This window comes from Nansenia antarctica (assembly GCF_963989245.1).
Source record: "Nansenia antarctica genome assembly, chromosome: 8".
NCBI lineage: Eukaryota > Metazoa > Chordata > Actinopteri > Argentiniformes > Microstomatidae > Nansenia > Nansenia antarctica.
Window position 1 is genome coordinate 46346374 of NC_137678.1, and position 27418 is coordinate 46373791.

General features: G+C 44.3%; 1 protein-coding gene and 2 pseudogenes across 3 annotated transcripts in view; 1 reads left to right on the plus strand and 2 right to left on the minus strand.

Moving 5' to 3' along the window:
• Positions 1–27418, plus strand: part of LOC308163699 (exportin-1-like) — a 240826-nt pseudogene that overhangs the window by 50599 nt on the left and 162809 nt on the right. The gene's annotated exons all lie outside the window — the stretch shown is intronic.
• Positions 289–19126, minus strand: LOC308163493 (SANT and BTB domain regulator of class switch recombination-like; annotated as a pseudogene). The gene is made up of 14 exons: positions 19114–19126; positions 13488–13566; positions 12926–13049; positions 11255–11407; positions 10782–10930; positions 10336–10420; positions 8900–8932; positions 8009–8108; positions 3256–3343; positions 3131–3159; positions 2736–2809; positions 2476–2564; positions 2002–2093; positions 289–292 (listed from the first exon to the last, which is right to left on the minus strand). The product of its transcript is annotated as an SANT and BTB domain regulator of class switch recombination-like (transcript).
• Positions 20729–27418, minus strand: part of LOC308163494 (putative RNA-binding protein 46) — a gene marked incomplete at both ends in the record, with an annotated part of 14690 nt that continues 8000 nt past the window's right edge. Inside the window, 3 exons of the mRNA XM_080537673.1 lie at positions 20729–20919; positions 24540–24642; positions 26439–27253. Coding sequence (XP_080393799.1) covers positions 20729–20919; positions 24540–24642; positions 26439–27253 — 1109 coding nt within the window. The remainder of the gene's footprint in view (positions 20920–24539; positions 24643–26438; positions 27254–27418) is intronic.

Below are 27418 nucleotides of genomic sequence, written 5' to 3' on the forward strand. Positions count from 1 at the left end.
GCAAAGATGATCTAATGGGCCTACTGAACACCTCGCACTGTACCTTCTCAGAAGCTATCCTGCCATCTACTGGAAAGTAGTATAATTGAATAAAGCTGGTCTTCAACAAATGAACTGACAGTGAACACAGTCACAAGAGAAAGATGCAATTCCATACATTTGTTTCATTTGTCACTTTATTTTCGACTGCACAGTTCATCCTAGCCTACTGTCTGATGGTCATAGTATAAACATACATAAAACGCCGTCTATAAGGTCCCTCGATGAGCTTCGGACGAAAGGTGCGCTTTAGCTGAAGGGGGGATAGAGGGGGGGGTGAAGGGGGACAAAAGGACATTTTGGAACGTAGTTTACATTTGAAGTCTTTCTGCGTCTGAATTTTTGTGAAATTGAAGACTTGTATGCTTTCATAATCACAGCTATATGTGCATTTCCTCCATAGCTCATTGAGAGGCTTTATAGACAGTGCTTGAAGTATACTGTGACCACCAGTTAAAGAGAGACTAATCCATGTTATCTTGGTCCCAGTGGTTCATGGTGCTAACAGACATAGCATCAGACATTTTATTGCTCCTAATTTCTCATCCTAGGAGGAGTTTCTATGGTATACAGGTTGATCTAGCTATTCCAGTGGTCTCCAATCCTGGTCCTGGACAACCTATAGGGTTGGAAGGTTTTAACTCTAGTCCAGCACTAAAACACATTACTCAACTCTAAGACCTTGATTGACTTAATGAGATCTAATGCTGGGATACAGCAGACCAAGACAAGGGCTAGTGGCCACCAATCTATTGCCATGACGATATAGTAAAGCGAAAGCGAATGGGATAGAAGGTGATCAATACAAATACACCAGGGTCAGGTTGAACTGGGCTGAGCAGGGCTTGACTGGACTCAGTGGGCCACAAAGCCCCATCAAGAAAACAGGCCTCCTGGGCTTAAGTTGACCAAACTAGGACCTTAGTAGTTGCAGGGGCGATAGCTTAGAACAAGCAAGGAGACAGCGAAGGGCAGTAGCTGTTGCAAAGTTCCCCATTTGGGGTTAATCGTTCTCAAAGAGTTGATGATGCATGAGGATCTGTCCCGATTGATCCTCATCTTCTTTTTCCTCCTCTTTCTATCGCTCCACAATCATCTTCCATATTTCTCTCACACGTTTCCTCTTTCTGTCATCTATGTGGGCCGAGGTTGACTGCGTGTCTTTGCTCTAAGAGAAGACAGGAAATAGGAACAGAAAATAGGAACAGAAAATATCAGATTAAATGAAGGTGAGAGACTGAGGAAAAAGACAGACAGATTCACAGTAAAAGAGTGGGGAAATATGAAAGAAAAGAAACATACTGTAATGTTTTGAGTGTTACTTAAGACTGAATGTAAACATGTATGTAACATGCATGTATATGGAGCAGATACAGCCTTGACAGTATTCACACCACTTGCACAATTTTCACATTTTGTTGGCTATAGGCCTGGAATTCAAATAAAAAGTGTTCTACCCACTGATCTACCCAGTGTACACTGGACACATTTTTACCCCTTGGTTGTGGAAGTCCTACAATTAGCCTAGCTCAAATGCAAGTCTATCTCTCCATGAACGAATAATAGTTAACAACATTTTGCAAACGAATACCTTTGTGTCATAGGGGTGCGACAGCAAATAAGGTTAATACTTATGCTATAAGTTGACTTTCTTTTTCTTATCTTAAATGCATTTGGCACCATATGAAAATGGGACAGGGGGTGAATACTTTTGCAAGGTAGTATTTGGTTCAATAATATTCTTAACCAATATTGGCCCTCTACAGGCATATGTATCGGTACATTTTCAAACCTAAAACTAAACAAATAGCATCGGAGTGGAATGGGAACAAGAGACAGTTCAAAAATGTGCTTCAATAAAAGACCCTGTTTAAATGTTAAAGCAGCATTTACAGCATTTATAATTCATAGTGGCATCAGACTCAAAAACCCAATATTGGTTGGGCTCCAACAAAGTCGTACCTGAGGGTCTTCTCAGAGCTTCCCTGTCGGCCACTGGCCTGGGACGGGCTTTTGAACTGAGCCTCCAGTCTGGAGTAGATTCCCCCCGCATGCTGTAACAACCACAACCACACATGATATGACCCTAACCACAAACATGACCACAGTTCATACAAGCACAGCTCACAAAGCCACAAATTATACATCACTAACACAGATTACACTAACACAAGTGTCTCAAAACCAACGTCAGTCTTACCAACCTCATGGGGGGAAATTTCCTAAGTATTGACATTTCTGCATGGAGCAATTTAGACTATTAAAAAATAGACAGTCAACAGAAAACAGTTCATTCCTTTGCCATGTAGATTACAGTTCCGCTTTTGACAGCAAAGGTAAAACAAAATCCACATAGACATCTAGTATAGAGACATAGACATCTAGTATAGAGAGGGTGCGATGATGTCATCAAGAGTGGACACTCACGCCACACACCTCTTTTATGTCCTTGGACTTGCTTTGCTCCTGATCCCCAAATCTCATTTTAGTGAGATGACCAATAATATCCACCATACGTCGCTGGTCTGGGACAGAGAGGGGGAGAGAAGAGAAGAGAACATGGGAGGTGAAAGAGAGAGAAGAAGAAATAGGGAGAAGAAAATAGTTAAATCAATAAAAACGAAATAGTGAACATAAAGTAAAGTTAAGAACAACTGCAGTATCGCACACAAGCACACACGCCACACCGACATTACCTTCTTCTCTTTGGGCATCTTGGTTGTAGCGCATAGAGCGAGAGCTGTCCCATTTGCTCTTCTGGGCACTCACTCTGGAAATGCACAGTTCCAATTACCTCAGTAATTCAAATATGACACATTCTAACACATTTTTTTAAAAAAATGCACACAAAGTGAATTGAACTGAAAACGAACTGAAATGAATCCTCATGCATAATGACAGCAACTTTCTATTCATGAATAACATTTCAAAATGTATTGAGTAAATTGTAATGTTGACCAACCAATGTATAAAGGCAGCTGCATCATAACCAAGATGGACAGACACCAAATAAGATTGGTGTTATGAGAGATGCAGACTCAAGATATTTGTGCACACTATACAATAGAGTATACAGTATAGCTGAACTCACGTGAATGGTGTGTTGTCTCGTGAAGGTGTCTGTAAGAATGAAATAGGCATTTAAAAAACCCCAGCAGTTATTATATCCAAGGGAAGCACAATCATCTCATAAGTACACTACAGAATGATGCTCACTTTCTCTGCTGCTTCTCTTTGCGCTGAACATTGGGAGAGGACACCTGCTTCTTCAGAGGTTTGCTCCACTTCTTTGCCTTCTTAGCAGCTGGAATAAGGCAAACATAAGAAAAGTCTGAACAATTTGATTGGTTGCCAATTGTTACGCTTGCCTGGCTCAGGACAAGGTGACAAAAAGGGAGACGACACATGGCGAACAATAATAGGAGATTTATTAAAGGATAATATGTTAAAAGGGAAATAATGATAAAGTAAATAGTAACAACAAACAAACAAGCTGCTGGTCGACAAGGAAGAGACCGAGTCCATCAATTTGACCCCCTCTTAAAGTTCCTGGGACAATCAGGATGATCACCTTCACCTGTGCCCATCAGGAACCAAGAGAGAGGGTCAACAAGACAACAGATAATTGGCGCCCACTGGTGGTACCAGTGTGGATCGTCACATCCCCCCCCTTAAAACAGAGGCCTACTAAAAAGGTCTCTGCTAATTTGTTTCCCAGATTACAAATAATACAAATAATAACAATAGTTTAATGGCAACAAAAAACGGTGATCTCTGCCACACAGCCTAAACGTCAAATCCCAACCTCCCCTACAACCTGCCCACCCTCCAGCAATTCCTGGTACCTGGAAAAGCTCTATTTAAGGAGGGAGGAGCAAGAGAAAGAGAGATTAGAGACAAGAGTTTTAGACCGGCAGCATTGATTCACCTGGAAAGGCGCTGGCTCGGACTCTGCAAAGAATGCAAAAAGGTCAGGGGGTTATGATCTTAACAAACGACCACTGGATGGGACCCCCCCTCCCACATAACATCAAAGTGCTGCAGAGCCCAAACCAGTGCCAAACAGAACCCAAACAGTAACCAAACAGTAACCAAACCATAACCAAACCATAACCAAACTCCAGGCCCACTCACATCCTCCTCCCACCCTGCTGCCACCACAGGAGTGGATGGAGATGGAGACCCCTCGTTCACTGTGGTCAACACAACCGGCTTCACCTCCAAGACCGTATCTACTCCGGACCTAGGTGAACGAGAATAATAACATTTTGATAAGCTCAGGTGACAAAGTTGTGTAGACTTTCTACGGTTAGGAGTATCGATCAAATAATTCCGTTCGGACACCTGTCGTACAACAGAGTAGGGACCAGTAAATTTTGCTTGGAAAACTGGGTCACTCACAGAACAATCATTATGAGGAAGCCATTGACGAACCAACACATCCTCCAAGAGAAAACAACCACTTTCAGAGCTCTCCAGCTCATTCTTAGGCTGAATCCCACTGAGCAGTAGCTTCAGCTCAGGATCCTCCTGTTGGGCTAAAATCAACTCACTCCGAGACAAAGGCGGCGGCAGGTCAGGAAACTGAAAAACAGAATTGTCAGGAGTGAACTTATCAGACTCTTTACCATCATCAATTTTAGGGTCCATGCAACTCATAGCACGAGTCATGGCGCAGGCAGTAAAAACCTCAGGAAACTCCTTCACACTTAGGTCGGGTCCTGTTGGTCGTGTAAACCCAGAACTAACTACCAGAGGTGGGGGCACATCACTCCACACTCTTCCTCCAGCCAGGTTATTTCCTAAGATGACTGCCACACCCACCACAGGCAGAGAGGGTCGAACACCAATGGTCACTACCCCCTGGACCAGATCAGAGCAAAGCTCAATTTCATGCAAGGGGACAGACAAAGTCTGCATCCCCATCCCTCTAATCAAAACGCTGGTCCCCACACTTGACTCCTGAGAGAATGTTAAAACCGATTCCAATATAAACGATTCTGAAGCCCCTGTATCACGAAGTATCTGGACAGGCACTTTCTGTGGGCTTCCCACCAGAGAAACGAAACCTGTAGTAATAAACGGGCCAAAATCAGGATCCTCCTCGCTAATCTGTATGGAGGCAGAGCCCTGTAATGCCCCCGCCAACTCAGTAGCCGCAGGTGGGCTGGATACTGAGGATGCCATCACCCCTGGTTTAAAGGGAGACCCCTCGGCAACCCCAGACACTCTTACTCCTGCCCCACAAGCATGCACTGCAAGAGCCAACGGTCTAACAGAGCCCCCCTTCCCACTGTAGGTTTTCTTTCCTTTTAGGACAGGACACTCCTGTTTCCAGTGACCCTTCTCAAGGCAATAATTGCATGTCGAGTTAGGATCTACTCTACTCTGACTGCCATGCTCCGACTTTGAAAAGGGGACAGAATAACCAGGACCTTCGTTAGGGAATTGTGTACGATTTACCAATAGGTCAGTCACGTTCGGATTAGGTCTACGGCTCCCCTCGCTACGAAAACGATGTTCACCAAACTGACTCTTATTAGTCAGTACAAATTCATCTGCCAACACCGCGGCTTGACCTGCTGTTTTCACCTTGTGTTCGTTAACGTAAGTGGCAATGCGATCAGGGACAATGGTTTTAAACTGTTCCAGAATAATCAAATTTGCCAGATCCTCCAGAGTATTCACCTCTACCGCCACGCACCAACGATTGAAATGGCTGGTTAGTTCTCTTACAACCTCAACATGAGTTTGTTTGTCATGTTTCTTCCATTGTCTAAACCGCTGTCTGTAAGCTTCAGGAACAAGTTCATAAGCCCTAAGGATAGCGGCCTTAACTGTATCATAATCTTTCCTCTCTCTACCATTAAGAGCAATATAAGCTTCCTGAGCTCGGCCAATAAGCACACTCTGTAGTAATGCGGTGCGGTCTGAAGTAGACCAGTCCCTATCGTCGGCAACACTCTCAAACAGTGAAAAGAATACATCAGGATCTTTTTCATTAAACTTTGGCAACAGTCTAACCATGACAGACATATTATCCCTCTTAGAATTACTCGAATCGCCACCTCCACCGTCAGATAACTTTCCCTCAGCAATCAACCTAAGGCGCTCCCGTTCAAGAGCTAATTTATCCAACTCCAATTCCCTGTCCCTCGCACGCTCTTGTGCCTGAAACTCACGCTCTCGCGTCTGCTCTCGCGTCTGAAATTCACGCTCTTGCATCTGAAATTCACGCTCTCGCGTCTGTGATTCCATCTGTAATGCTAACAATTCCTTCTGTTGATCAAATGTTAACTCAGTGGACCCAGATGCAACCCCAACGGATATTTTAGGGACAGACAATTTACCCTTTAGTATGCCCCTATTAATTAACGTAGTCTGTAAAGCCTCCACTACGTCCTGTTTCTTTGCTCGGCCTTTCACCACCTCAAGCTTAACCTCATAATGTTCCACAACCTTCCACAGTTGTTCCTTCGTTAACTGTAACAATCCATCGACCGACGGAGCTGCCACAAACTCCTCAAAAACATCCATAACTCAATATAATCAAATAACCAATATTAACCAACCCTAACAAACGGGAATCTCCCCTCCTATTACAAACTCCTCCTATAAACTACTCCCATATCAGCCATAATCTTCAGCCCATTTAAAGCGAGTAACTGTGCACACATACAAAACAGAAAAGTAACTAACATACTTCGTAAGAGCTGCCCCGCATCTAACTCAGTAATGACTGACTAACCACTCAGCTAGTCTTCAGTGCGTTCACATGCAACTCTTCCACCAAGCAAATGCCTGGTGGCGCCCCCGCGTTCAACACACCAAAAATAACAAACGAAAACAATAAACAAGCGTTAAGCGCTTCTACTCCTAGCACGGGGGTTCACGTATAGCTCTGATGGTATCTAAACCACCCGCCCTACCTATCCTTCTCTGCTTTGCATAGAACACAGCACTCACCAAACTCCAGCCGAAGATCACAGCCAATACCAAGAGTTACGTCCTTGTCAGCACAGTCGGACGGCCAGCTCCCCCTCGTCACCAGCACCCAAACCAACGTACCAAATATACTAAACAATACATTACATCCAATCCAACCAAAACCCAATAACTATAAACAATAACCATGCGGGTCTCCCAATATAGAGTTGGACAAATCCAACAATCCAATCCCGAATATCAACTATGAAAAGGGAGAGAATATTGCTCTCACCAAATTCACTCCCGGACGAGCACCCAATTTGTTACGCTTGCCTGGCTCAGGACAAGGTGACAAAAAGGGAGACGACACATGGCGAACAATAATAGGAGATTTATTAAAGGATAATATGTTAAAAGGGAAATAATGATAAAGTAAATAGTAACAACAAACAAACAAGCTGCTGGTCGACAAGGAAGAGACCGAGTCCATCAATTTGACCCCCTCTTAAAGTTCCTGGGACAATCAGGATGATCACCTTCACCTGTGCCCATCAGGAACCAAGAGAGAGGGTCAACAAGACAACAGATAATTGGCGCCCACTGGTGGTACCAGTGTGGATCGTCACACCAATCAAAAGACTAGAACGTGTCACATATCTCCCCTAACCCTGCCACCTCCACCCCCCCCTGGACATTGCTGTGTTAATTGTTCCCTGTTCGTTCATTCTGTGTTCTATGTGCTCATGTTATCTGTTGCTTGTTGTTTCTGTGTTTTCCCATATTGTCAGTGTCTTTGAGACCCGGAAAAGCGCTATATAAACACAATAAATTGTTATTATTATTATTATTATTATTATTATTATTATTATTATTATTACATATGTGGATAGGTAAAAGCAAAATGGTGTTGGCTCCACCTAGCCTTCAAGTTGGGATAAAGTGCACTGACACCATTTTGTTTTCTTGACACCATTCCTTCAGATCTGCACACTGAAGGGGTACATTAATTGCTAGAAGCTACTGGTCTGGATGAGTCCATAACCTTGCTTCTTGGAAACTTCCTCCTCATCCCCGACCTCATCCTCTGTGACCTCTGACCCCGTGGTGTACTCCTCCTCCTCAGACAGAAGGGACTGCTGCCTCTGCCAAGGGCAAAGTGTAAGTTAGGGGTTCTGATGGTTGGTTAGGGGATAGGGGGGTTAGGGTCATTTAAATCATCAAATCAAATCAAATGTTATTTGTATAGCGCATTTCTTACAAGATGCAACTCAATGCGCTTCACACAATGAAACTGTTCAGTCAATCAGTCAATCAATCAATCAATACTGACAGAGCCGCGAGCAGGCAAAAGTAAAAACCTGTACACTATGTAGCCAGGAAAAATTCCCTTGCAGCCCTCTACCAATAGAGCGACTACTAGCCAGTTTGCCTACCAGTACCCAGCGGTCCCCAAGGGGAGGCCAAGGACCACAGGCACAAAGCAAGCAAGCAAGGGCAAAAACCTGTACACCATGTATCCAGGAAAAATTCCTTGCATATTATCGGCGTACACACTGTCCATAAATTTAGTGTTATATTTGCATCGTTCTGCATCCAGCATGGTCACAGGTCCTGCCAAAAGAGAATCTTAAGCACAGTTATGATGCAACAACACAATAAAGACAATAAAGATGACAGCAATACAACCTGATGGTGGTCCTGGTACAATGAAAAATATTTTTATTCAATTATGTTTTATCAAAGTTACACCAACACTGCATACATTATTCTAAAAACCATTTGCAGTGTGCTTGAACACTTCATTTGAAGTGAACAGTCATAATGCACAGAATTGTATTGTATTGTATTTATTCTTCCTGTAAAGCATCTGTATGAAATGTGCTATATAAATAATGTTTGATTTGAAAAAAATTAAATAAAACTTTGACCCTACCAGTTGTAGGCTCCAGTTCTTCAACAGGGAAAACTGCAAATAAGAGACAAAGTGAGAGAGCCCCTTTCTGTCATTGTCTTTTTTAAACTATGTTTGCTTATATAGTGTTGTTTATTACATTGTTGTTGTTTTTTATTATTATTATTATTATTATTATTATTATATATTATATTGTTGTCTGTGTCTTTAAGTCAATTTCCTATATAGTGCAAATATAGTTATAAAAAGAATTCTGATTCTGAGAGAGAGTGAGTGAGTGAGTGAGTGAGTGAGTGAGTGAGTGAGAGACTGAGTGAGTGAGTGAGTGAGTGAGAGAGAGAGAGAGGGATACTCACAGTGCTGCCCTCTCCCAGTAGCCCAGGCTCCAGGTGGATGTCACAGTCCAGCACCCGCTCCCCACTGAGAGCATTTCTTACAAGATGCAACTCAATGCGCTTCACACAATGAAACTGTTCAGTCAATCAGTCAATCAATCAATCAATACTGACAGAGCCGCGAGCAGGCAAAAGTAAAAACCTGTACACTATGTAGCCAGGAAAAATTCCCTTGCAGCCCTCTACCAATAGAGCGACTACTAGCCAGTTTGCCTACCAGTACCCAGCGGTCCCCAAGGGGAGGCCAAGGACCACAGGCACAAAGCAAGCAAGCAAGGGCAAAAACCTGTACACCATGTATCCAGGAAAAATTCCTTGCATATTATCGGCGTACACACTGTCCATAAATTTAGTGTTATATTTGCATCGTTCTGCATCCAGCATGGTCACAGGTCCTGCCAAAAGAGAATCTTAAGCACAGTTATGATGCAACAACACAATAAAGACAATAAAGATGACAGCAATACAACCTGATGGTGGTCCTGGTACAATGAAAAATATTTTTATTCAATTATGTTTTATCAAAGTTACACCAACACTGCATACATTATTCTAAAAACCATTTGCAGTGTGCTTGAACACTTCATTTGAAGTGAACAGTCATAATGCACAGAATTGTATTGTATTGTATTTATTCTTCCTGTAAAGCATCTGTATGAAATGTGCTATATAAATAATGTTTGATTTGAAAAAAAATAAATAAAACTTTGACCCTACCAGTTGTAGGCTCCAGTTCTTCAACAGGGAAAACTGCAAATAAGAGACAAAGTGAGAGAGCCCCTTTCTGTCATTGTCTTTTTTAAACTATGTTTGCTTATATAGTGTTGTTTATTACATTGTTGTTGTTTTTTATTATTATTATTATTATATATTATATTGTTGTCTGTCTTTAAGTCAATTTCCTATATAGTGCGAATATAGTTATAAAAAGAATTCTGATTCTGAGAGAGAGTGAGTGAGGGAGTGAGTGAGTGAGTGAGTGAGTGAGTGAGTGAGTGAGTGAGTGAGTGAGTGAGTGAGAGACTGAGTGAGTGAGTGAGAGAGAGAGAGAGGGATACTCACAGTGCTGCCCTCTCCCAGTAGCCCAGGCTCCAGGTGGATGTCACAGTCCAGCACCCGCTCCCCACTGAGAGGAGACTCGACAGGCCTTTCATCATTCACACACACACACACACACACACACACACACACACACACACACACACACACACAAACACACACACACACACACACACACACACACACACACACACACACACATCAACTATACTCCACATATACACGAGACAACTCTTACAACATACACCATTTTTATTTTATTTTTTTAACCTTTATTTTACCAGGAAGTCACATTGAGATTAAAACCTCTTTTACAAGAGAGACCTGGCCAAGACAGGGTCAAAATAGTAGCTTAAAAAACAGTTCAGATAACAAGACAGGACATAAGACAGTGGCAACAATACAATAGACAAACAATGGTAGGGGTATTTACAAACACACACACTCACCCCTCTGATGGTGGCGTATTGGAAACACAAACTGCGTCTCTGTGCAGTAGGAGGTCGTTGAGCAGTCTGGTCTGGGCCGAGTTCACCTGGTGGTCCCCGCAGTCTCCATTGTCTGACGTACTCACTATGTGGTCCCTCATCTTACAGCCCTACAGACACAGACACAGACACACACACACACACACACACACACACACACACACACACACACACACACATACACACATACACACAATCTTTTAAAATATGTAATGGCTAAGGTATGCAGTGTGTAACAAATGCATTGTGTGGAATGTGTGTGCTATCTATTCACAACAACTGTGTGTGTGTGTGCGCGTGCGTGTGTGTGTGTGTGTGTGTGCAAAATACTAATTTCCATTACCTCTGTGTAAATGGACAAATATAATTATCCTTCTTTCATCTTTCTTGTATGTGTGTGTGTGTGTGTGTGTGTGTGTAAAGAAAAATCCCACCTTGGGTATACCGGCTGGGTCGAAGCGGAGGACCCTCTGGTTACAGCAGGGGTAGACGCCCATCCCGTGCCAGCCCTGCTCTGCCCCCATCCCTGGGTACATCACACCCTCAGGGTGGTACCGACACTGGGACAGCTCTGCACAAACAAACACCTACCCAGACACACACACACAAATAGACGTTTTAAATACCTCTTAATGCATACAAATGCAAAAATATACAGTAGAACATACAAAAGTGCGGTGCAAAAATGTGGGCACCCCTGGTTTAAATGTCTGTTACGATTAATCTTGTGATTGAAAGCAAACCTGAACACTAAATGCTACAAAGTTAAACATTTCTGGCAAATTTTAAAGCAAGGTTTTTAAAATGATGATGTGCAAATGTTTGGGAACCCTTTTGGATTATTCTTTGTTACCTTTTGAGAAGATGATTACTAAGGCCCAGACCAAGGTGATTTACTCGTTAGAGCTTCAATGAGGTGAATATAATTCCAGGGTTGAACTATATATTCTGAAGTAACTCCATGCCTTCTAAAGTACCCGATTGCAGTGGTGCTAAAAACCATGGGTTCCTCTAAACAGTTGTCTAAGGATGATGCAAAAAAGAGTAGCAGACACCGGTCTAGTTGTTCACAGGACAACAATACAGCGTACCTTAAACAACAAAGACCTACATGGCAGAGTTGCCAGAAAGAAGCCTTTCCTACGACATCAACACAAAATTAAAAATCTGAAGTATGCAAAAGAAAACCTTGAGAAACCTGAAGCCTATTGGAACAATGTACTTTGGACTGACAAAACCAAAACCAAAATGAAGCATTTGTAGAGAAGAACACCTTGCCAACTGTTAAGCATGGAGGTGGATCCATTAAGCTTTGGGATTGTGTAGCAGCTGGGGGGCACAGGCAATATTGTGCAGGTGGAAGGAAGAATGGATTCCACCAAATGTCAAGACATTCTAGAGGATAATATTCAAAGGTCAGTCCAGAAATTGAAGTTGAAGAGAGGTTGGGTATTCCAGCAAGACAATGACCCGATGCATACCTCAAAATCAACCATGAAGTACCTCCAGGAAAGACGGATGAAGGTTTTGGAAAGGCCATCACAGTCCCCAGACTTGAATATTATTGAAAATCTGTGGAGAGATCTCAAACATGCCGTGCATGCAAGAAGGCCGAAGAATATTTATGAGCTAGAGGTGTTCTGCTAGGAAGAATGGGGAAAAATTCCCAAAACAAGAATTGAAAGACTCTTAGCTGGCTACAGGAATCGTTTGCAAGCTGTTAGCTTTAGTTAGCAATAGTTGCCCGAGTAGGAGTTACAAAGTACTAGCTGATAGGGTTCCCAAACGTTTGCACAAGGCCTTTTTACTTGTTTTATTATTTTGAAACTGTAAAAAGTTAAAAAATAAAGATTAATTTTGCTTTAAAATGTGATGAAATGTGTAATGTTTAACTTATACCATTCAGAGGTTAGGTTTGCTTCTTTTCACTTAGATATTAATTGTAAAAGGCATTTTGAATAGGGGTGCCCACATTTTTGCACTCCACTGTATATTACATGATACACACATATTCATTGTGACCATGCACTGCTCCACACACATACACACACACACACACACACACACACACACACACACACACACACACACACACACACAAACACCTGTTGGCAGCGGGAGCAGGTGAGGTGGTTGACGGTGCCCCAGATCCTCCAGTAGACCAACACCCAGGACTTGAGCTCTTCGTACAGCCCGGTCACATACTCATGTACCTCCCAGGTCTTCTGCCTTGGGAGCGATTGTGTTTTTGGTGTTGAGGATAAATAAAAAAACAACAACCTGTTAACACACATGGCTATGACAGGTGTAATAAAAATGCTGTACAATCCTCTCCCTGCAGCCACTGAAAGTAAATAAAGGCCTAGAATATAGAAACGGGGCTTTAGCGATTCTGACTTTGGTGTAGTTGGATACTATACCATGGCATCCTTAGTTTGAGGGTACCACACGTTCAAAAAGACCAACATTCTGAAGCTTATGCTCCTGTGGAGGGATGTGCCTACCTCCAATGATCCTTCTTTTGGGGGACTTTTTTTTTCTTCTCACTAGCACCATAGTTGTGGACATTATGGAAGACAGTACCTTTGAATATGGTCTTCTAAGCCTCTTGATTGATAAAGTCAAATGTATGTAGCATATCCATGAACAATGTGGCTAGTCCAGTACCTAGTATGTGTATATGTGATGTCTCCCTGAGGGTCGATGTTAATTTTCCCCGGAACGCAGGAGATCTTTCTATCCACGTCTTTGAATGAATGAATGAATGAATGAATGAATGAATGGTCTTTATTGTCATTGCTATAGTACAGGTACCAAACAACGAAATTTGGGAGGAGTGGCTCCCCTGGTGCTAGGAAAGAAAAAAAAAAAAGAAGAAAAAAAAGAAGGGAAAGGAGCTGGTTTACATAAATAAAGGCTATGTACACTTTCCACTATACTATACTGTACAGATAAAACGACTAGGGTTGTCATATTGCACATAGTGTTATTGCACATTCATTTAAAGTGTCGCAGTTTGCAGGCTTGAAATGTACACATTTGTGCCTCAGCACTACACCTGATTTTTTTCAATCCAGCAGCTGCCATCAATCCGTCCAGACTGTCCAGGGCCCAGAACCTAGGTCTTTGCTGTGTTCAGGGCCTGGATGGCCCTGGGGTAGAAGCTGAGCTTCAGTCTGTTTGTCCTTGCGGCCATGGTCCTGTACCGCCTTTTCGAGGGCAGCCGGGCAAAGTGTTCGTACCCAGGGTGGGTTGGGTCTCTGGAGATCTTGGAGGCCTTCCTGAGACAGCGTGTGTTGTACAGCTCTTCCAGAGAGGGGAGGGGGGCGCCGGTGATCTTCTGGGCTGTTCTCACGACTCTCTGTAGCGCATTTCTCTCCGCGGTTGTGCAGCTGGAGAACCAGTTGCAGATGCCGTAGGTGAGGATGCTCTCCACTACGCCGCGGTAGAAGGCCATCAGTATCTCCTGCTTGTTGTGTTCCTTCCTGAGGACTCTCAGGAAGTAGAGCCGCTGTTGTGCCTTCTTGATGGTGGCTGCTGTGTTGTTCTTCCAGGACAGGTCATCCTGTATGTGCACCCCCAGGAATCGGAGGGTTGAGACTCTCTCCACGCTCTCTCCGTCGATGAGCAGGGGCTGGATCTCAGATTTTTTCCTCCTGAAGTCCACGATGAGCATGTGTGAGCATGTGTGTGTCTAGCGGTTAGCTAGTGAGCACCTTGGTGTTTCTGACCACCCGTCCTTTGATGCTGTGTGAGCAGCTTGTTACACCTGCAGACCCTGAGGGGAAGGAGCAATATGATTATGATAAGAATAGAGGGGAATGTACATCAACACACACACACACACACACACACACAGCACATTCACCCTCACACACACACACACTCACGCTCATACACACTGACATACAGACACTCACGTGCACACACGCACACGCAGACACACACACACTCACGCTCATACACACACACTCACATACACACTCGCGCTCTCTCTCACACACGCACACACAAACAATCTGTAACCTGAATAAAGAAAGGAGGGAGGAGCTCAGAGGAGCTTCGCTTCAGCAATGTTCCGACAAAACCCTTTCATGTCAAGATTCACGTGAACTCTCTCTCCCTCTCCAATCACTCTCTCCCTCCCTCCATCTCTCCTTCACTCTCTCACCCTCTCCTTCATTGTCTCCCCCACTCCTTCACTTTCTCTCTCCCTCCCTCCCTCCTTCACTCTCCCTCCCTCCGTCTCTCCTTCACTGTCTCTCCCTCCCTGCTCCACACACACACACGTACACGTACACGTACACACACACACGCCTCTGCAGCTCTGCTCTCTCCTCTGACAGTGTGTGCAGGGTGAGGCTGAGGAAGAAGACCTCCAGTACTTTAAGAGGCAAGGACGCGTAGGGATGCGCAAGGACGGGTTTATCTGTCCTCCAGACTGGAAGGGTGGAGGATCTGGGACACACTGGGATAGAATGGATTCTGTTCTCTCCCTCCCTATTGCCGACACCCACAACAACCACTCACTCACTCTCTCTCTCACACAGGCACACACTCTCACACACACACACACACACACACACACACATTTGTGAGGCTATTAGGACTACACACACCACTTGATCTCTTGGCTCTCTCACACAGGCTTTCAAGGCTATTAAACACACTTCCTTTTTTATACACTCTCTCTCTCGCTTACTCACATACTGTAGCGTACATCTCTCACACTTCCTCACTAACCCCATAAGCACACACACACACGCACACATCTCCCTGCTGAAGCTGTGTATACAGTAATCTGTGAGATGTGAGCTCTTTAACGAGCCCGCTCTTAACTCCCCTCCATCCTAAAACTACACTCACACACACAGAATTAAATACAAAGTTGAAGTTAATAGTCTTTCTGTCTACTTCATCCAAGACTCCCAACTGCTCTTGACACACAGTAATCCCAAAAACATAATTCCAGGGCATAAAGTGGGAAAAAATCCTGTGCCTGAAACCAATTGTTGGGGAGGGGGGTCACAGTTTGAGATATTGGGAGAGCGGGTACAGAAGACAGCTTCTTGTCTCAATGTTTAAATGCATTACTACTATTTTATAGTCAATACAAAATATATGTCTCAATGTTAAAATGCATTAATACTTTAAATGAATGTGCAACAATACTATGTGCAATATGACAACCCTTGTGTACATAAGGTTCAGATATAGGAAAAGTTAGGATATTTATAGCATAGCATAGAGTACAGCACAGTGTTTTATTGTATAGTATAGTAGTATAGTAGATAGTGTACATAGCCTTTATTTATGTAAACCAGCTCTTTCCCCTTTTTTATTTTACCCTTGGCCCTCGTGTTTTTAGTCTTTTTCCAAGCACCATTTCGTTGTATGGTACCTGTACTGTATTAATGACAATAAAGACCATTCATTCATTCATTCATAATACTGTTTTATACTCAATACAAAATAAAATAATATATTTAGATGTCTTTAAAAGGCCAAACTGATTGCATCACTTATTAAGCCACTATCACTATAACAATACAGAATAAAATATATATATGTCTTTAAAAGAACAAACTGATTACTTATTAAGCCACTATCACTTATATTCTCCTTCTTGGCACCACGTCCCATAAGGCTTCCCGTCACTACTCAAGGTTTTTCCTGGCTCAAAATGAGGCGGAGGTGGTACCAGTGGTGTTTGACATCGGGGGGGACCCATGAAGCGGGGCTGTCTGGGGGTCCTTAAACGAGCATCAAACACTTAATTTCTTGCATTCTGGTGAATTGATATGCACCAATTTGTGCCCTTTCTGCATCAATTTATTGTGGAAATGTCATTATATGTAAAGGAAAAAACAATATTCAGGCACCAGATGACCATTCAAAATATAATGTAATATAATGCAATATAAGGCTCTCAGGCATTCTGTATGTATTCTCCTTGAGCAGTCAACATCAACTATCAGCTGTTTCGCTAGCAAAAACGAAAGCTAACTTATTTGTGAAACAGCGCCCCCGCCACCAGGTCGGCGCAATGCCGCAATTGCAGTTAAATACGACTGTCAAGAGTTTTGTCGAGAGCTGGAGGCGGCTATGACGGAGGCGGCCGCCTCATAGTTCTCTATGCAGGAAAAACCCTGCTACTCTCCTCTATCCATGCCCAGCGCCATTTATTCCTTACTCCTCGTTCTAGTATAGCTGTGTCTTCGCCAGGTTTAAGAAACTTGGCTTCCATTTTAATAGACTCTCACTAAAGTTAGCGAGATAGCGGGCTGCTAAAAGCGAACGTCTATAAAGCTAACATTACACTCATTCAAACTTCTTAAGGCCCGCCCCACTACTCTGCCTCCGATTGGCTAGAAGTCGTTCGTTGGCTTGAGCAATGTGATACCATTGGTAGGCGGAACTGTCTCTTTGCTGAAGATGACTCTTTAAATTACGATGTAAACAAATACCATGTGATTTTATTTATTTATTTGCTAAAAATTCCCCCGCGCCGGAAATCCGGCACCATGCCGGAGAACTTTAAGCCCTGTAATTCTCCCCATGTATCTCCACCACACACACCCACACCCACACCCACACACACACCCACAGGCACAACCTGCATTTCATGTGTTTATTGAATTCAACATGATCTCAGCAACAGTTAAAAAAAAATCCCAGTGAACCATCCACAGTCAATCTTAATCAGGGGAGGCTGGCGGAGGTAGAAATTGGAGGACAGGCTCACTGTGATGCACAGAACACAACCATCTGACACCATCCCTCACAATGAGCCGGTCCTCCGATTTCTAACCCCGCCAGCCTCCCCTTGTTTTAACACAGTAGAAACAGAGGTGGAGGAGGCTCCAAAACAAGAAATAACAAGTGTTATAACAGTTACAACAGTGTTCAGTTCATACAGCTGCAGTACAGACACACTATGGTGGTGTGTGTTTGAAGCGCTGGTACTTAATCATCCTGTCTCCCTCCGGTGTGTGAGGCTGTGTGGCTGAGATTATTCTGCCCAGAAGAACAAACAGTAAACCATCTCCCTGAACACAACATATTAAAATGCTAAAATGGCCTCCTGTTCAAATCCAAATGACCCAAGCAAAGTCAAAATAACTAACTAGGCACATGAGGGAACAAGTCCACCCCCCCTCCTGAGATGTAGTAGGTGTAATGAGCGGTGGTTCAGAGGACACCAACCTCCTACCCCCTCTCCCAACCCCCCTCTCTCCTGAGATGGTGTAATGGGTAGTGGACCAGAGGTAATCAACTAACAGGAACATTGTCTAAATTAAATCAACTAGGTACAAAAAACTGAAGGCGGTATCTCTCTTCTTTTCTTCCGCCCCTCCCTTCTCCTCCTCTTCTCTCTCAGGCGGTGGTGATGGGACAGGCCAGACTGAATCTGAGGGTACGATCAATTATCAATGCTTTCACAGTATTATGAACGAGTTAATAGTGTTATCAATAAATGTGTAGTGTTATATCAACACGTTCAGCGCAATCAATAAATGTAGTGTTATCAAAACGTTCACAGTGTTATCAATAAGTTTAGTGTTATCAATAGTGTTATGAACAAGTTAATAGTGTTATCAATAATTAAACAGTGCTATCAATAAGTTCACAGTGAAATATTCATGTTCATCAAATGCCTTTCCTCAGCTCTGTGAGAGGATCTGGAATATTTCATACTTCAGATTTTCTTCTTTTCCAACAATGTGGAAGAGTGTGAGATCAGCAGCCCTGCTCCCCACTGGGCATGAATAACCATCTGTCTTATTAAGCTGAATATGTGTGTGTGTGTGTGTGTGTGTGTGTGTGTGTGTGTGTGTGTGTGTGTGTGTGTGTTTAAAGAACTGAAGCTCAGCATGAAGTATCATGTTCTTGTATTAAGTCCTGGTGCTGAGGTTGCTCTAGTGGGACCGATCAGAGGAACTCTGTCTGGGTGAATAAAACCCATCTGATCTTGTGTGTGTGTGTGTGTGTGTGTGTGTCTAATCTGATTTTTTTGTATCTTAACTTCTAAGAAGTCAAGCTGAAGATCAAGAAAAGGCTGACTAGTGTTAACAGTGTTCAAGTACTATTCTCCTCTGTGTGTGTATGTGTGTGTGTGTGTGTGTGTGTGTATGTGTGTGTGTGTGTGTGTGTGTGTTTGTGTGAGTGAGCGAGTGCAGTGTTCTCCCCAGAGAATGGACAAGTGGCACTGTGCCACACTGTGAACATGGCGGCACCACTATGTCAACACAAGTTAAACTACGTTATCAAAGTTCCAAACGTAAAGTCTAACAAGCTTCAGCCATGTTTAAGATCCAAGGGGGTTTGGTGCTCAGCAGAGGACATAACAGCAAATATAACAGCAAAACTATTACCTGGGCACTTCCATTAGACTACCCAAAGCGAGACACCGAAGCACTCATACAATCTGCTGTTTATTGCAGAAGAAAAGGGTGACTAACAAAAAAAGGTTTTGACTTGCGTCTTCCTCAGAGTCAATAACAGAACAGAGATATGGCATGGCCATGGCAGAGCCTTGTGATTGGATGTAGTAAGAACCTGCATATTGGTTAGAGTGAGTAGAAATGCATTAGGTGGAAGAAAAACTTCAGGGCGCTTCTCAAGAAGGTATTCTTCCACCTAATGAATGTCTACTCTCTCTAAAAGAGATGGCCCTCAAAACTAACTTCTTCCAATATGCAGGTTCTTACGACATCCAATCACAGAGCGCTGTCATGGGCGCAGGGTTTGCACCTAACTATACTAACCTCTTCATGGGTCATTGGGAAGAAAGGTTGATCAATTCCACCCATGTCATTTACATGCTGAAGTGCCCTTGTGATCGAGTCTACGTGGGTCAGACCAAGCGAGCACTCAAAGTGAGAATTGGAGAGGACGAAAACGCCATACGCAATAAAAATCTGGATTATGCTATGGCACGTCACTACGCTGAAGCAAACCACGGCTCGGTCTCCTCCCTCGAATTTATAGGCATAGAACAGGTTAAGCCATCCCCAAGGGGAGGCGACATGATCATTAACTACTACGCAGGGAAGCCTTTTGGATATACACTCAGCTGCAAGCTGCTTCTGGTGGAGTAAATGACCAACCAAGCCTCTCCTGTTTCCTATAATGATCCTTAGTCTACTATGTACTGTACTGTGAGAATAAATATCCAGAACATGTCAATATTTGTAAATATTAATATATTGTTTTTGCTATAGACCTACATAATTTATGACTGCTGTTTGAGATAATTGTGATGAGTCCCATTATTTATTCATATACATACATAATTATTTCTATCTTTGAAAATGGCTGACAATTATCCAATTATGTGGGTGGAGGATATACCCCCCCCTTTCCTCTGTTGTTGACTCTGGGAAGACGCAGGTCAAAATGTCAGTCACCCTGTTCCTCTGCAATAAACAAGCAGTGTGTGAGTGTATGAGTGCGCCGGTGTCTTGCTTTGCGTAGTGTAATGGAAGTGCCCAGGTAATAGTTTTGAAGTTTAACTACATATTTAGTAATGATAGAGTAACTATCTTTATTAAACTACATATTTAGTAATGACAGAGTAACTGTCTTCATTAAACTACATATTTAGTAATGACAGAGTAACTGTCTTTATTAAACTATATATTTAGTCACAACATTGTTGTTAAAAACAAAAGCTAAAGCGTTGTGATGTTCCTCAGTGAAGGCAGAGTTTTAGCTGGTTGTGATGTTCCTCAGTGAAGGCAGAGTTTTAGCTGGTATTTTTTGCACATGTTGACATGAATAAACGAGAGTCTGGTTTTGATGATGCAATCGAGCGCCACGCTGTTCAAACATCCTGGGTAGAACCCTGCTTGTGTGTGTGTGTGTGTGTGTGTGTGTGTGTGTGTGTGTGTACCTGTGGTGCGGGGTCAGAAGAACCCTGACTGGCTGGGGATGAAGAGCCTCTGGGGTGTCTGTGCGGTCAGGGGGAGAGGGCGGGAGAGGGGGGAGAGAGGGTAGGCGGGGTAGGTGTAGGCTCGACAGCCGCACGCTAGAAGGCCGGTGCTGGTCGGAGGGGGAGACAAGCTCCCAGGAGACCCCTCGTTCAGGAAGGAATAATCTGGAACGGAGAGAGAGAGAGAGAGAGAGAGAGAGAAGAGGAGGAGAGAGAAGAGGAGAGGAGGAGAGAGAAGAGGAGAGAGAGAGAAGAGGAGAGGAGGAGAGAGAAGGGGAGAGAGAAGAGGAAAGGAGAGAGAGAAGAGGAGGAGATAGAGAGAGAGAAGAGGAGGAGAGAGAAGAGGAGAGGAGAGAGAGAGAAGAGGAGAGGAGGAGAGAGAAGGGGAGAGAGAAGAGGAAAGGAGAGAGAGAAGAGGAGGAGATAGAGAGAGAGAAGAGGAGAGGAGGAGAGAAAAGAGGAGAGAGAGAGGAGAGGAGAGGAGGAGAGAGAAGGGGAGAGAAGAGGAAAGGAGAGAGAGAAGAGGAGGAGATAGAGAGAGAGAAGAGGAGAGGAGGAGAGAAAAGAGGAGAGAGAGAGAAGAGGAGAGGAGAGAAAGAGAAGAGGAGGAGAGAGAGAGAGGAGGAGAGAAAATAGGAGAGAGAGAGAAGAGGAGAGGAGAGGAGAGAGGAGAGGAGAGAGAGAGAAGAGGAGGAGAGAGAGAGAGAAGAGGGGGGGGGAGAGATGGGGAGAGAGAGAGAAGAGGAGAGGAGAGAAGAGGAGAGGAGAGGAGAGAAAGAGAGAAGAGGAGGAGAGAGAGAAAAGAGGAGAGAGAGAGAGAGAAGAGGAAGAGAGAGAGAAGAGGGGGGAGAGAAGAGGAGGGGAGAGAGAGAGAGAGAAGAGGGGAGAGAGAGAAGAGGGGGAGAGGAGAGGAAAGGTCAATAAACAGGTAGTTGAGCGGAGTGTTTGATCTGAGTGTGTCTGATCGTGTTGACACAGTGTGTTGGCTCAGTGTCTCTCACTCAACCAGGTTGTGTGTGTGTGTGTCAGGGTTTCCGTTAGAAAAAATTGGTGCTGGTCAACGTGTCCGGAAAGATTTCAATGTGTCGGACAAACGGGAGAAATTACGGTCATCATATTCAAATATAATATAGGTGTTTATCGCGGTGATTAGCTGTTGTATAGCCTATATATGCCATTTAATGTCTATTTCTCATCCGATACGATTAGATGCGAACTATATAATAATATAGGCTTTCATGATTCGCATGCGCTACTGTCCAGGGCTGCACGCGCGCCACACTGGGCCTAGTCACCTTTGCTACTTTGAATTACGACTGTAGGCTAAGATGTTTATTTCAATTGCATTAATGGGATTTGAGGATGTAATTGGTAATTTTAAGTATGCCTAGTTTAGCTTTTGATGTCTATTTGAACGGACTGCATCGATCGATCAATGAACGGACTCCACATTACGTTAACTGAAGTGTGTTAAATAGTTTCACGACAGTAATGTAAGTTTTCTATATTCTCTTTCCAGTTTTACCCTTTTTATCAATAAAACAACGTCATTTCTATAACCACGATTCGCTGATTGGGAAGGCATTAAGTCTAGCTGCCTGTCAAATCATACTTACTCGGACTCGGGAGTAGAGAATGGGGAGGATGTATCGGGGGGATACACACCCGAGGACTATTTCAATTTAGTGGCACAAATTAAACTCTAACACTATAGATAGACTAAATTGAACTAAGATGATGGACACCGACTGAATAACTGAGTGGGGGGAAGACAGATCTCAAATGTGGAACAATTATAACATTTAATACATAAAGATAAAACATACACAAATATATAACATTGATATCCCTAAACTCAAATGTAGTGTGGTATTGTCAACCTAATCTAATCAATCCTAATCTAATGGTACCAGTAGCCCAGGTTGTCGATAGTAGCGCACGTGGAGATGGACGAATGTAGAGGAGGAAAGTTCAATGGAAACTCCCGGAGTAGAAGAGCCAGGGGGAGTAGAAGAGGTAGCCAGGGGGAATAGAAGAGGTAGCCAGGGGGAGTAGAAGAGGTAGCCAGGGGGAGTAGAAGAGGTAGCCAGGGGGAGTAGAAGAGGTAGCCAGGGGGAGTAGAAGAGGTAGCCAGGGGGATGTTGTACTCTGAATCTCCCGACTCAGGGCTGGAACGGGCACGGCAGGCTCAATCAATGAACGGGGTTGAGATGGCTAGCGTCCTTTACTAGCCGCATCTCACGGCCCTCTGTGGTCATTCACTGTGCTCTAGCACATCCAAAACACGCAGAACAATAACCTTGACTCCGGTCACTGCAGTGGTTTTATTTAGACTAGATCAAACTAAATTAACGGACGAATTTCTCCCTCACAACTACTCCCGAAAGGTACCTTCACTCTCCGCAAGCAATAAACTACTCGCGCCGTTGAGAGACAGGGTTGCCAGATGGGGCGGGTTACCGCCGAATGGGCTATTGGGTTTAGCGGACTAGTTAGGCTGTAAATTGTCAATCCCATCTGGCAACCCTGCCTCTGTTGTTCATCGCGTAGGCTAGTCTACACATTAATAATAAAAGAAAAAATATAGCCTATATATTCGTCTTTTTTAATGTAGAAGGAATCAGAATATGTGACAAATTAATTTTTGCAAATTGTATTCAAATTGTGCTTAAAGGGAATTATTTTCACCGGACATTATGACCGAAGAGGTTTAAATATGTCGGACTTCAACAGATTTTACCGGACAAAGACCAGTAATTACCGGTTAACGGAAACCCAGGTGTGTGTGTGTGTGTGTGTGTGTGTGTGTGTGTGTGCGTGTGTTAGTGGTGTACAGAGACATCATTATCTGTATCCGTATCTGTTCAACCTACAACATTATCTGTATCTGTATCTGTTCAACCTACAAAGTTATCTGTATCTGTATCTGTATTCGGATAGAAGACCAGAAGTGGGCGTGGTTTATACCGGAAGTCAGATTCAATCAGGCAAATGTTGTAGCTTCTAATCTAATATTCATTGGCAATGCAATGTTTGTGCCTTCAATCAATATTGGTTCAATTCATATTGGTTTATAATTAACATCATCACCACATCATCATACTGTATGTTTTATCTCTCTCTCTTTTTATTTTTTTTAACTAAACTAAGCTTTGAATCCCACCACCACCCCTTTAACTGGGGGACGTTGAACAACCAGAAACTGAAAAAATAATAATTTGAAACTGAAAGATTCTGTTTTGCATTGGAAATATAAATGATTTACATTAAAAATATATAGAAAAATATCCTTCAGTTGAAGGGAATCATCTTAAATTCCAATGATGCTGCATTTGCGTTTCTTGAAGTGTTAACATTACTGCAGTTCGCAAGGGAAATGTGAATTACTACTTCCAATGCGAGAGTTTCGCATCGAGGCAGCGCTGACTTGGTGGGGACGGCTACTGAATAGTGATCACTTTTCCAAAATGTGTAGTAAATGAAACGACTAGTTAGTGGAATCAAAGTCCTATGTTGCAAACAGAATGGGCATTTTTATCTTGTGACCATTCACAATGATATGAATGGATCTGAAGAAAAACAATGGTTGACGAACAGACATGTCAATGGCTTTTTTCAGAATAATAACAAGCAACTTCGGGTAGAATCTGTATGTGTTTCCATCGCATTATATGTGCTTTCCTGAATAACTTATTTGTATTCGGGTACATCCCTAGTGTGTGTGTGTGTGTGTGTGTGTGTGTGTGTGTGTGTGTGTGTGTGTGTGTACGTGTGTGTGTGTGTACCCAGGTTCCGGAAGGCGTTCTGAGCGGCCAGCTCCTTGGCATCGTCCTGGACGCTGCACACCTTGTCAGGCATGAAGCTGCTCCTCGCTGGAGAGATCACCACCTAGTGGACAACACAGGCATCAACACACGGTGACCATCTCTCTCAGAGACACAGAGTCAGACAGACAGACAGACACAGACAGAGACAGACAGAGACAGATAGACACAGATAGACACAGACAGACAGACAGACAAAGACAGACACAGAGACAGACAGAGACAGACAGACAGACATAGAGACAGACAGACAGACAGACAGAGAGACAGACTGTCATGAATGTCTCCTGAATAATTAAATTAGGCTAACATAACAATAATGCACAACAGAAAAAGGCATGCCGCTATATCTATGTTTATAAAGCTCTCACTGGCACAGCACCAGAATATCTGAAAGACCTTCTGCTAGCATATCAGCCCAATAGAGCTCTCAGGTCTTCTGACGCTGGCTTTCTCTGTGTACCACATGTACAAAAGAAGAGATTTGGTGAGGCTGCATTCTCATTTGATGCACCCAGATTGTGGAATGCACTGCCAGTGTACAATAGGGATGCCAACCTCAGCAAATATGTTCAAGTCAAGACTAAAAACCCATCTTTTTAATATTGCTTTTAAATGACTAAATAATTAAATTATGATTATATAATGATTAAATCATTTTGAGCTGCAACATTTGCAGGAAAATTGCTATACAAATAAAAGTTATTATTATTATTATTACTAAAACCCTGCGCACGCATTAGAGCGGTGCACGCATGTACAGTATAGCTGTTCAGTCCAATTACAATGTTTACCAATAGTCTAGTTATAGCCTACCCGAAATAAAAACGGCCAAATACCGGTACACAAAAAATGTATAAAGGATTTGTTCGTTTTTTCTCTACTGTACTAATAGGCATCTTTAGCCACCGTGTCAATTAGAGCAGTAGCCTCGTTTTTTAGCTGCAGGTTCTGCCACACTTGCATGTGTCGAGGCTGTCTTCCATAGGGAGAGGAGACCAGGTTTCCTTTACCAGTCAGTTAACTCTGCAAAAGTATGGCCCACACATCTGTTGCCCAGCGGCAATGCCTCAAACACACCCAAGTAAATCTCAACCTCAGACTCTTGGAAAACAGGGACCAATGAAATGTGTTAACTCACATCAAAACCTGAGGATCACTGCCCGCCAGCGTTAGATCCCATCGCTTATGGCGTATTCCTACACTAGCAATGTAGCCTTCAATGGCTAGGCTAGGCTAAAAACAAGTAGCCTAGTAGCCCAACTGTAAACACAAGTTGAATGACATCACTCCGCTCCACAGCAACCCCCCCCCCGCCCCCCCCCCCCCCCCTCCAAATATATTCTCATCGGATCCACACGATTCAGGTAGGTCACCTATTTTGGATTCAAAACGGCGAATTTCGCCGAAAGGTGAGCGATTATCATGCCTGACAGACACAGAGACAGAGACAAACAGAGAGACAAACAGAGACAGAAAGACAGACAGACACAAAGACAGACAGACAGACACAGATACACACATTCAGCCAGCCAGCCAGAGAGCCAGCCAGCCAGACAGACAGACAGAGGCAACCAACCAGAGAGCCAGACACAGAGACACACATTCAGCCAGCCAGCCAGCCAGAAAGCCAGCGAGACAGCCAGACAGAGAGCCAGCCAGCCAGACAGACAGAGAGCCAGCCAGCCAGCCAGACAGACAGAGAGCCAGCCAGCCAGCCAGCCAGCCAGACAGACAGACAGAGAGCCAGCCAGCCAGACAGACAGAGAGCCAGCCAGCCAGCCAGACAGACAGAGAGCCAGCCAGCCAGCCAGACAGAGAGGCAGCCAGCCAGAGAGGCAGCCAGCCAGCCAGACAGACCTTGTATATGAGCAGCAGCTTGCCGTCCAGCCCGGGGGTGGAGTAGAGGTGGTACTCAGGCAGATCCCAGCTGTTCTTGTGGCAGTAGAAGTCCAGCAGGGAGACGGCAGAGCAGAACTGGCCTGGCTTCAGAGAGTGGAGGCTGGTGGGAGTCAGGCTGGCCCCGGGGATGAAGGGATACACACATCTCTCCAGGTCCACCCCTCCTCCTCCCTCTCCTCCTCCTCCTCCTCCTCCGATGAAAGGACTGCCCAGGCGGTGAGGCATGCTGAAAGGCCGAAGTGGGGTCCCCCCCTCCATCCCCCCTCCTCCTCCTCCTCCCATCCCTCCATCCTCTCGGTAGAGGAAGCCCACTCCTCGTCCTCCTCCTCCTCGTACTTCTCCTACTCCGTTCCCCACATCGCCGTACGGCCCCACGACTCCTCCTCCGACTCCTCCACCCCCTGCGACCCCCGTGTAGCCACGGTTACCGAAGCAGCGGCGGGTGCCACCGGCGCCATCTCTGCTGACGGGCTTGGCCAGGGTGACCTCCACCACGGCTCCGTCGATGAGCGCCCCGTTCATGTGGTGCAGCGCGGCCAGGGCGTCCTCGCGGCTGTGGTAGTGGACTAAGGCGTAGTCCTTCTTGACGTGCTTCTTGACGCGCTCCACGGCGCCCGGCTTGAAGCGGGAGAACTCCAGGCGCAGGGCGTCCTCCGACGTGGCCACCATCAGGTTGCGGACGTAGAGGACGCGCATGTGCAGCATGGCCTCCTCGTCCACGTCCTTCTCCGCCCAGTACGCCCGGATGGTGTGGCCCCACAGCTGGAAGGTGCCTGGAGGGTGGGGGGACACACACAGGGAAACACACACATGAACACACACACATGAACACATGAACACAGGGAAACACACACAGGGAAACACACACATGAACACATGAACACATGAACACACACACATGAACACAGGGAAACACACACATGAACACATGAACACAG